This window comes from Microtus oregoni, unplaced genomic scaffold (genome assembly GCF_018167655.1).
Source record: "Microtus oregoni isolate MIOR12 unplaced genomic scaffold, Mior012 000013F_ref0000133, whole genome shotgun sequence".
NCBI classification, from domain to species: domain Eukaryota; kingdom Metazoa; phylum Chordata; class Mammalia; order Rodentia; family Cricetidae; genus Microtus; species Microtus oregoni.
In genome coordinates, this window is record NW_024543072.1 from 43,404,518 (window position 1) to 43,416,647 (window position 12,130).

The 12,130-nt window shown below is 38.3% G+C and overlaps 1 protein-coding gene across 1 annotated transcript in view; it reads left to right on the top strand.

The window, feature by feature from the left end:
• Xpr1 (xenotropic and polytropic retrovirus receptor 1) overlaps window positions 1-12,130 on the top strand; it is a 158,421-nt gene that overhangs the window by 96,852 nt on the left and 49,439 nt on the right. Inside the window, exons 5-7 of the mRNA XM_041662278.1 lie at window positions 634-783; window positions 1,035-1,118; window positions 9,634-9,715. Coding sequence (XP_041518212.1) covers window positions 634-783; window positions 1,035-1,118; window positions 9,634-9,715 — 316 coding nt within the window. The remainder of the gene's footprint in view (window positions 1-633; window positions 784-1,034; window positions 1,119-9,633; window positions 9,716-12,130) is intronic.

Genomic DNA, 12,130 nt, shown 5'->3' on the forward strand with positions numbered 1-12,130 from the left:
TAGGCAAACAAATAAAGGTGAGAGTGTAGGAAAATACAGTATTTTAATTTTATAGAAATTGAAGGAATGCCAAGCTCCTACCCATTGTCACCTGCCCTGTGCAATGGTTCTTTTCTGCTGACATCTGCTTACTTCCATCCCTAAATGGAGGAGGATGAAAGGAAAAACAGTCAAGAGAACTAGAGAAGTGTCCGTTGTACATGCCTGGAGGAGTGAAAACACACTCTTCACCACCCTTCAAAGAGCAGAGAGTTAAAGCAGATGGGTTCAGTGCATGATAAATGCAAAAAAACATTTTCTGAAAATACTCTTTTGGCCAAAGCAGGAAAACAACCTATTTTAAAATGGTTATATGTGGAAAGTTGGGAATGAAAATGTTCTGAGCTTAGAATTTTCATTAATTTACTTGGAAGAAAAATAACTGAGTTGTGTTTCCAGTAGGATTCTACCTTGGAACCAGTAAGTTACAGGAGAGCCTTATCCTGGTAGCAGTGAATGCTTCTAGGACGTGCTGCTGTTCCCCAGGGTTCTCAGTATTGACTCAGTCAACTCTGTTGATGTCTGCTGCTTCATTATTTTAATGTTCTCTAATGATCTTAGAATGATAATTGCATTTATCTTTTCTTCCTATAGAATCTGAATTTTACAGGGTTTCGAAAAATCCTTAAAAAGCACGACAAGATTCTGGAAACATCTCGTGGGGCAGATTGGCGAGTGGCTCATGTAGAGGTGGCCCCATTTTATACATGCAAGAAAATCAACCAGCTCATTTCTGAGACTGAGGTACAACACCTCTGCTTGCTTGCCGTATATGTTCAGTATCATTTGTATGTATTTTAAAGAAATAATTCACTATTTTTGTTCTTTTATAAATTGCTGGTTTAGAATACCTGTGTTCTTATTGAGGTCTCTTTCTTTTTGCTTTATCAGTATATTTATCAAGAGGCTATCAGAACATTATACACATGTGTATTTATATGTATTGCTTTTATTTAGAATAATTTATATCAAAACTTGACAATTCATCTTTCTAGGCTGTAGTAACCAATGAACTTGAAGATGGTGACAGACAAAAGGCTATGAAGCGATTGCGTGTCCCTCCTTTGGGAGCGGCTCAGGTTAGTATCAACTTCTAGTGGCTTGTTTCGTTTTCTTTTCTTTCTTTTTTTTTTTTGTTTTTTTTTGTTGTTGTTGTTGTTTGTTTGTTTTTCAAGACAGAGTTTCTCTGTGTAGCTTTGGTGCCTGTCCTGGAACTAGCTCTTGTAGACCAAGCTAGCCTCGAACTCACGGAGATCTGCCTGCCTCTGCCTCTCAAGTGCTGGGATTAAAGGTGTATGCCACCACTGCCTGGCTTTCTTTTTATTTTCATACTTAATAATTAACACAGCATTGTTGTTGACTGTTGTCATTACCTTAAATTTTTAAGCCAGATTTTTTTAAGTAATTGATATTATTGTTTCTCTCATTACAAAAAAAAAAATAGATTCAGGCATGGCGGCATATGTTTTAATCCAGTACTTAGGAGGGGAAGGCAGAATAACCATTAGTTCAAGGCCAGCCGGGGTTACATAAGACCCATGTCAGAGAACAGAAAGAAGGAAGGAAAAATTAGATGCAAGCTAAAAATTAGATGCAAATCATAATGATTTGAAGTATCTTACACCTATCTCTTAATGCTCCCCCTCAACTCCCTCTCCTATTTGCTCTTATACACACTTGCTTCTTGACAGTTGCCTCATCAATTAAGACGAAGTTTTTTGTTGTTCATGATATGAGAAGTTTAGATGTACTGGGCTACCATATAGCTTTTTCCAAAATAGCAGTTATACCCCTTGCAAAAGAGAGGAGGGGCTTATTAAATGCTATATAAATATCTTTTGTCACATAAAGCATGTCTCAATAAATTAAAAAATTATCATGGAGTATTTTCTGTGATCACAATGTATTGAAATTAATAATAAAGAACTTCTATAACTTAATAACTGGAATGTTTGAAAAGAATTAGACTTGATGTCATACTTAACAGTAAAACACTGACACTTTCTTCACAAGACCAGGAACAAATTGTATATTCAGTCTTAGGACTGTCATTAAACCTTTTCCTGGGGATTATAGCCAGTGTGATAACATCAGAAAAAGACATAGAAGGTATTCAGTTAGAAAGAAAGATAAAAATACTAGATGTTTTGTTGTTTGCTTTCTTGTTTATTATTAGTAAATTGATGATCTCTGTAGAAAATCCAGTGATTTGTATAGTACTAAGCTAATCAGGGAGTCAGCAAGCTTGCAGAATGCAGCACCAGTTTACAAAGAATCAAGTGTATGCCTGCACATCAAGTACACTTAAAAGTCAAAACTTTACCAATAATGCCACAGAAATAAGAAATTCAGTAGTAATAGTCCTGGAAAAGAGCTGAAGATTTTTACATTGGAAATTACAGAATATTGCTGAAATAAACTACAGATCATTTAAGTGAGAGCCAATTGAATTATGGATGGGTTTATTATGTAAGTAAGCTCAGTGCTTTTAGAAACTATTTTTTTAATTTCAGTATAGCATAATCCATCTAAAATAATCTCAGTCAGGATATGTATGGTATGAGGTGTGCACGCGCGCGCACGTGTGTGTGTGTGTGTGTGTGTGTGTGTGTGTGTGTGTGTGTAAATTGGTATGCTAGCTTTAAAATGCATGGAAATGCAAAAAACTTAAACTAGTACATCTTTGAAACAAATTAAAGGTTAAAATATTACTAATACATGGTATAAAAAAGCTGCAGTAGAGTCAAGATAGGCAGACACTTCAAAGGAGCAGAATAGAATCTAAAAATATGCAAAGATATATATGCAACTAATTTTCAATATAGGCATAAAGCATGCTAGTAGAGGAAGAATAATGTTTTCAACAATTCAACAGTTGGATTCTCTATACAAAAAGAAAGCACAAGCCTTTATTTATATTTTATACCAGGTATTTCTAGACATAACATGGACCTAAGTTAAACCTAAAACAAAATTTTAGAAGGAAATATAGGAGACAGTCTTAGCACCTTTCGATGACTCAAAGACTTTTTAGAAATGACATCAAAAGCACTTCATCAAAGTTAAACACAAATCTTCAAAAGACCTTGTTAAGGAGAATGAAGAATATTAAACTGGTAGAAAATATTTATAAAACATGTCTAGTAAAACGCATATTTTACCAAGAACATATAGAGAACTCCAGTAGTTAGCAAGGAGAAAATGACCTGAGTGTCATCAAAGCTGTCTAAGTGGAGAATGGGAGCATGGCAAGGTGTTCCACTCCAGTGTCCTGTCGAGACATGCAAATTAAAACCAGAGAAATACTAACAGTAACCATAACCAAAATTCAGAGATTGACCATGCCTGTGATTGGAGGACCAGAATCCCATCTCATATGCTGCTAGTGGAGTAAATTATATAACCCTTTAACATATAGTTGGGGAATTTCCTAAACAGTTAAATGTATATCTGCCACATGACTGGCTATTATATTCCTAGATACTTATCTAAAATATCTGTCCACAAAGCAGTCTTCTAAATAAGTGTTCATAGCAGCTTTATTTGTCGTAGCCTAAAGTTGGAAACAGCCTGCTTCTGTCAGTAGGTAAGTGGATAAACAATTGTACTATATATCTTCTTAGCCTGGAAAATACTTTGTTGATACATGCCATACATAGGTAGAGAGAGAGAGAGAGAGAGAGAGAGAGAGAGAGAGAGAGAGAGAGAAAGAAAAGGTTCTTTACTTTTTTTTAAAGTATATACTATCTGACTCTATTTACTTACTATTTTGGAAAATGCAAACCAGTAAACAATGACAAAAAGCATAGCATTTGTTGCCAATCAAGCTGGAAGTGGGGCAGGGAGGCTTGGGCAGGAAGGAAAGACAACAAAGGGGCATAAGGAAACTTTTAAGAGTAGTGACTGTGTTAGGGTTTTTTTTTTGTTGTTGTTGTTGTTTTTTTTTTTTTTTGAGACAAGGTTTTCTATAGCCCAGACTGACCTCAAACTCACTCTGTAGCTAAGATGACCTTAAACACCTGGTGCCTCTGCCTGAAATGCTGGGAATATAGACATGTACCACAATGCCTTGCTCCATATATTGTCTTGATCATCTTCATTATGGTTGTGATTTCATAAATATCTCTATATATTAGATCTTATAATATCTTATCAAGTAAAATAATTTAGTGTGTTTAATTCATTGTATGCCAGTGTATTCAATAAAACAATATTTAAAAAAATAGATACATCACAGTCAAACTGATTAAAAGATAAAGAAAAAAACCATAAAAACATCATAACAAACAGAAATTGTGTACATTAAGTATATGTAGTTTATTATACTATTTATAGCAGAACAATAATTTAAAATGGAAAAAATTAATTTAAAAAAACTAAAGCATTTAAAAGTGTGCTTGGAGGAGACAGTCCTGCAGAAAACACAGAAGCGGTTATCTGGCGAGGAAGGAAGGTATGTGATGAGAGAGAGAAGGGCTTCAGGGTAGGATGGTATCTAAAGTCTAGGATAGATACCATATATGTTCACTTTACCAGCTATTTCCAACATTCTAAATATATGGTGTACATTCTTTTATGACTAGAGTGCAATTTCTGTAGCTTTTAAGAGAAGATAAATTACCATTTCCTAGATGCTTTCATTCAGAAACTGACAATACAGATACCTCCTGTGACAAGTAAAGGGGGTTTTGATGCTTGTGGGGGGATTAAAGGTGTGACCTCTCACCCTTCACTACTTTAGAAAGCTGTGAGTCTGTCTATCTGTCCTTCATCCTTTTATATTTAAAATCTAAGGAATTTTTTATTTGCTTTAGAAAAAGTAATTTAAGGTCAGTTGTAGATATAAAATAAATTTTTTTCCCTTCCTGAGTGAGGTAACCCAGACCCAGAAAGATGAACATGGTATGTACTCACTTATACTAGCTGTAAAGCAAAGGATAACGAGCCTATGGTTCATGATCCTAGAGAAGCTAAGTAACAAGGTGAACCCTAAGAAAACATACATAGACCCACCTGGAAAGGGGAAGCACCTGATAAAAATTGGGAGCATGAGTGTGGGGGAAGAAGTGAGGGTGGAAGGGGAAGGGGGAAAACTTGAGGGAATGGGATATTCGAGATGGAGGAAGGACAGAGATGAGAGCAAGGAAAGATCTTTTGATTGAGGGAGCCATTATGGGGCTAGCAAAAAACGTGGCACTAGAGAAATTCCCTAGGAATCCACAAGGATGACCCCAGCTAAGACCCTAAGCAACAGAGGAGAGGGTTCCCAAACTGACCTTGTCCTGTAGTCAGACTGATGAATATCTTAAGTATCACAATAAAACCTTCATCCAGCAATTAATGGAAACAGGGACAGAGACCCGTAGCAGAGCTCTGGGCTGAGCTCCCAAAATCCAGTTGAAGAGTGGGAGGAGTGAGAATATTAGCCGAGAGGTCAAGACCATAATGGGGACACAGCTTACCTGAGCTAATGGGAGCTCACCAAATCCAGCCAGACAGGGAAGGAACCAGCATAGGTCCAAACTAGTCCCTCTGAATGTGAATAAAATCAAATTATAATAAAGATATAATTATAAGTCCATTGCACTGGAGGTTTTAATATGCCTAATCTCTTAATAACTAGTATAGCTTAAAATGTTGCATTTAAGGGGCTAGAGAGATGGCCCAGAGGTTAGGGTGCTTATTGTTCTTGCTGAGGACCCAAGTTTGGCTTCCAGGAAACTATATAGGAAACTCAAAACTCCAGTTTCAGGTGGATCTGATGTCATATGGCCTCTGTGGGTACCTCCACATACATGGTGCACATAAACTCACACAGACATGCATATATATAAATAAAATAAGTAAATGTTTAAAATTTCTCACTTAAGTTTTTGTCAGTATAAGAGCATAACATATTATCAGAAAGTAAGTATTCTTGTTTTTGCCATTGACTTTCATCATTCATGGTACCAAAAAGTAAACTCTGAGTAATTCTAACTTAAGAAATGTAGAGATAAATTTTATAAAAACTAAATTGCATTCTAAATCACTCAAGACGTACTTCTGTGTGTTCATCTGAAGTCTAAAATTACCATCTTATTTTGACTCCTATTTCTGTCTCTTTCTCTTTTCTCTCTTTCTTCCCTTTTCCCTTCTACCTCCCCGTGTGTGTGCGTGCGCGTGCGTGCGTGCTTGTGCATGTGTGTATGTTCCTTAGTCATTTTTCTTTTTTTTTTTATTGAGAAAAGGAGAAAAAAAAAAAACAAGTTTCCACCTCCTCCCAGCCTCCCATTTCCCTCCCCCTCCTCCCACCTTTCTCCCCCTCCTCCCACCCTTCTCCCCCTTCCCCCACTCCTCTCCTCCTCCCTCTCCAGTCCAAAGAGCAGTCAGGGTTCCCTGCCCTGTGGTAAGTCCTAGGTCCTCCCCCCTCCGTTCATATCTAGGAAGGTGAACATCCAAACTGGCTAGGCTCCCACAAAGCCAGCACATTAAGTAGGATCAAATCCCCTTGCCATTGTCCTTGGCGTCTCATCAGCCCTCATTGTTCACCATGTTCAGAGAGTCCCATGCTTTTTCGGTCACAGTCCAGCTGGCCTTGGTGAGCTCCCAGTAGATCAGCTCCACTGTCTCAGTGGGTGGGTGCACCCCTCGTGGTCCCGACATCTTTGCTCATGTTCTCCCTCCTTCTGCTCCTCATTGGGACCTTGGAAGCTCAGTCCAGTGCTCCAGTGTGGGTCTCTGTCTCTATCTCCATCCATCACCAGATGAAGGTTCTATGGTGATATGCAGGATATTCGTCATTATTGCTCTAGGATAGGGTCATTTCAGGTTCCCTATCCTCAGCTGCCCAAGGAACTAACTGGGGACCTCGGCTTGGGCATCTGGGAGCCACTCTAGGTTCAAGTCTCTTGCCAACCCTAAGGTGGCTCCCTTAACTAAGAATTGTGCTTCCCTGCTCCCCTATCCAACCTTCCTTTATCCCAATCCTCCTTTTTCCCCAAGTTCCCCCCATTCTCCCCTTTTCCCTTTTCTCTCCCCATCTCCCCTTACCCCCATCCCACCCCACCCCCAAGATCTCAATTTTCTCCCGGGCAATTTTGTCTACTTCCCATAGCCAAGAGGACAACTATATGCTTTTCCTTTGGTTCACCTTCTTACTTAGCTTCTTTGGGATCACCAATTGTAGACTCCGTGACCCTTGTTTATGGCTAGAAACCAATTATGAGTGAGTACATCCCATATTCATCTTTTTGGGTCTGGGTTACCTCACTCAGGATAGTGTTTTCTATTTCCATCCATTTGCATGCAAAATTTGAGAAGTCATTGTTTTTTACCGCAGCATAGTACTCTAATGTGTAGATATTCCACACTTTCTTCATCCATTCTTCCATTGAAGGGCATCTAGGTTGTTTCCAGGTTCTGGCTATTACAAATAATACTGCTATGAACATAGTTGAACAAATGCTCTTGTCATATGATAGGGCATCTCTTGGGTATATTCCCAGGAGTGGTATTGCTGGGTCCAGGGGTAAGTAGATTCCGAATTTCCTGAGAAACCGAAACACCGATTTCCAAAGTGGTTGCACAAGATTGCATTCCCACCAGCAATGGATGAGGGTTCCCCTTCCTCCACAGCCTCTCCAGCAAAGGCTATCATTGGAGTTTTTTATTTTAGCCATTCTGACAGGTGTAAGATGATATCTTAAAGTTGTCTTGATTTGCATTTCCCTGGTTGCTAAGGAGGTTGAGCATGACCTTAAGTGTCTTTTGGCCATTTGAACTTCCTCTGCTGAGAATTCTCTGTTCAGTTCAGTGCCCCATTTTTTAATTGGGTTAACTAGCATTTTAAAGTCTAGTTTCCTGAGTTCTCTATATATTTTGGAGATCAGACCTTTGTCTGTTGCGGGGTTGGTGAAGATCTTCTCCCAGTCAGTAGGTTGCCTTTGTGTCTTGGTGACAGTGTCCTTTGCTTTACAGAAGCTTCTCAGTTTTAGTAGGTCCCATTTATTCAATGTTGCCCTTAAAGTCTGTGCTGTTGGGGTTACACATAGGAAGCGATCTCCTGTGCCCATCTCCTGTAGGGTACTTCCCACTTTCTCTTCTATCAGGTTCAATGTGTTCTGACTGATAGTGAGGTCTTTAATCCATTTGGACTTGAGTTTTGTGCATGGTGATAGATATGGATCTATTTTCATTCTTCTATAGGTTGACATCCAGTTATGCCAGCACCATTTGTTAAAGATGCTTTCTTTCTTCCATTGTATACTTTTGGCTCTTTTATCAAAAATGAGGTGTTCATAGGTTTGTGGGTTAAAATTCGGGTCTTTATACGATTCCATTGGTCGACTTCTCTGTTTTTATGCCAGTACCACACTGTTTTCATCACTGTAGCTCTGTAATAGAGTTTGAAGTCAGGGATGGTAATGGCTCCAGACAATCCTTTATTGTATAGGATTGTTTTGGCTATCCTGGGTTTTTTGTTTTTCCATATAAAGTTGATTATTGTCCTCTCAAGATCTGTGAAGAATTTTGATGAGACCCTCAGCAAGCCGACAGCTAACATTAAATTAAATGGAGAGAAACTTAAAGCCATCCCACTAAACTCAGGAACACGACAAGGCTGTCCACTCTCGCCATACCTCTTCAATATAGTACTTGAAGTTCTAGCAATAGCAATAAGAAAACATAAGGGGATCAAGGGGATTCGAATTGGAAAGGAAGAAGTTAAACTTTCGTTATTTGCAGATGATATGATAGTGTACATAAGCGACCCCCAAAACTCCACCAAAGAACTTTTACAGCTGATAAACACCTTTAGTAATGTGGCAGGATACAAGATCAACTCCAAAAAATCAGTTGCCCTCTTATACACAAAGGATATGGAAGCAGAGAGGGAAATCAGAGAAGCTTCACCTTTCACGATCGTCACAAACAGCATAAAATATCTTGGGGTAACTCTAACCAAGGAAGTGAAAGATCTATTTGACAAGATCTTTAAGGCATTGAAGAAAGAAACTGAGGAGTATACCAGAAAATGGAAGGACCTCCCTTGCTCTTGGATTGGGAGGATCAACATAGTAAAAATGGCAGTTCTACCAAAGGCAATTTATAGATTCAATGTAATCCCCATCAGGGTCCCATCAAAATTCTTAGTCATTTTTCAACTTGTTTTTGGAGACAGTCTCTGACTGAACCAGGAGCTCACCGGTTTATCTCAACTCATTGCCTGCAAGCTGCAGGAATCTGTCTTTGCCCACCTGGCATGGAGATTACAAACATGTTCTGTCCCCAGCTTTTTATGTGGGATCTGCCTGGCTTTTTATGTGGTTGCTGGGGTCTGACCTCATACCAACACAACAAGTACTTTACTGTATGAGTATCTCCCCAGCCCTACAATGCAGATTTCTGTAAAATAACTCAATAGTGTCCCTATTCTACTTATAGAATGATGGGGTGTAAATGATCCTCTGCTTCGAAGTTATAAAAGTTAAAATAATAAAATATACTTTCACTGTAGAACTTTTGGGGTCATACTACTAAGTTACTATACTGTAGCATGTATTACATGTGTGTTTGATATCTTTTACTCAAAATTCTGTTTTATGTTCACAGCCTGCGCCAGCATGGACTACTTTTAGAGTTGGCCTATTTTGTGGAATATTCCTTGTGTTAAATATTACCCTCGTGCTTGCAGGTAATTCTTAACTTTTTAACCATTTGGTCTTATTATGTTTATGTCATATTCTGCCCTTTTATAAAGAATCAAGCATATATCTACCTATTCTACTGAAAGAAGTGCAAGGTTTTAGAAAGTTGTTTGTAGCCTTTGGGGTATAATTTTTTAAAACATTGACCTCTTATTTACTATCATTTTCTAGTCTTCATGATTTTTAGAGTTCAATTGTCGAGAACTTAAGCTTAGGCCAGTGATACGGTTTAGTGGGTAAAGATGCTTGCTGCCAAATCTGACTACATGAGTTTGATCCCAGGTTTCACATGTTGGAAGAAGAAAGTCGACTCCCACAAACTGTCCCTGACCTCCTCATGTATGACATGGTACACACACACACACACACACACACACACACAAACACACACTAAGTAAAAAGTGTAATTAATTTAAGAACTTGTTTCCTTGGTCATAGATGAAGATAAATATGTTACAAAGTTCATCCAATAAACCTTATTTACTTCTTATAGAGACCCCACCACCTCATGTTTTTCCAAAGCTGCTTATAACTGCTCTGCATGCTTGGTTTTATAGTTTTCAATTCAGTGAAATTTCAAAGTAGGGAATAGAATGTATGGTTAGCATGGGTGAAGTCCTGTGTTCAGTCCCCAGCACTACATAAAACTAAGTATAGTAACACATACTGATAATCCCAGCATTTGGGAAGGAGAAGCACAAAGATCAGGAATTCAAGGATTTCCTCAGCTACATAATGTGTAGATAGGCTTCCTAAGCTCACCCAAGAATTTATAGAGCCCTTCAGTAGCATTTCACATTATCACTGCTTGAAAAGCTTCAAATGCCACACCTGTTATTTTCCCCATTATTTCTTTAGTATTTCTTTCCCAAACCATGCTATTCTTTGTGGCATTGAAATGTTAGGTAGTCCCAATATATTCAATTCTCACATATCTGCTATCTATGTTCATTTCCTATCTAGGCAAATTATTCAAGCCTATGGCTACAAATACTATCTATATGCTAATGGCTCACAAGTATATATCCTCTCTTCTCTGAAAAAAAAAATCTAATGCCGTTTGGAGATCTAATACTCATTTCCCATTTAAGTAGACAAAAGGACCCTTGATTTTTTTAAGTCCCCCAAATAGAACCCAGACCTTTTAGTTCCTATTTACTCTGTCTTGGCTGAAATTATCAACTTAAAAAGAAGAAAGATTTATTTTGGCTTATGTAAAGATATTAGTTCTTGATCACTTGGCCCTGTCAGTTCAGGCCTGTGGCAAGGCAGAAGATTATGGTGGAGACTGTGTTGGAGTGCAAAATTTCTCACTGAATGGAAGCCAGAAAGTGTACACTGGAGAGGGAGGATGTTCTAGTACAGGCTTCAAGGGTCCTTCCCAGTGACTTTCTTCCTCCAACGGGGCCTGACCTCTTCAAGTTTCTCCCTCCCAGTAACAGCAGGAGCTGGGAACCCACACACATGACACATTACCAAGATATGTGAGCTTTGGCCAACACTTAAGGCCCAAACAACATCCCTCATGTTTAATCACTAATTCATATAAGAAATCCTATTGCTCTGTCTTCATACTATGTTTGAATTTGATCACTTTCACTACACCCATTAGTACTGTCGTTGTCTCAAGAGCCATTTCCTGTTATGTACAATAGTCTTCTGGACTTGTCTCTTTGTTTGCATCCAGTGTTTCCCTCTTCTGACCACAAGTTTGTTGAGGGTGGTTTCTCCTTTCCTCAGCCCCTCTTTCCTCAGCCCATGTCCCCATGTAAAATCTATTTATGAATTCTCTTACATTCAGATTCCTTACTATAGTACACAAGACCTTCAAGGATATTGCAGTTATCATTTCTTACTTCCTATCCTTTCTTTCTTCCTGTACTCATTTTCATTTACTATTCTTTAAACACATCTGTTGTCTAAGGGATTCTTTTCCATCAAGGGTGTCTGTTTGCATTTCCTTTCCCTTCAGTTAAACATCTATTCAAATCCTGTCTCTTCAGTGATACCTTCCGTGGTCACCCTACACTAAAACGGTTTATTCTATATCTTTCTGTTTCTTTAGCCTACATTAATTTTCTTCAGAATGTTTGTCTGACAGGTATCATATATTTATGTCTCTGCTTTCCCACTAACATGTAAACAATGTTTGGACTTGATAACAAACTTCTCAATGCCTGGGCTTTCATCTCTAGTACTGAAACACTATGTGGAGCATAAGAAGAATTCCAAAAAATTTTGAGAAAATTTGAATGGATGGAAGAGATAAAGAGTTGAAATTAAATGATGTGCAGAATTCACTATTCCTTGCTTGCATTCTCTTCAGCACTGCCTATTGCATTATAAAGTTATAACCCAAATTGTAAAGGCTTTTACATGAACTTTGCCTATTGACAGTATGT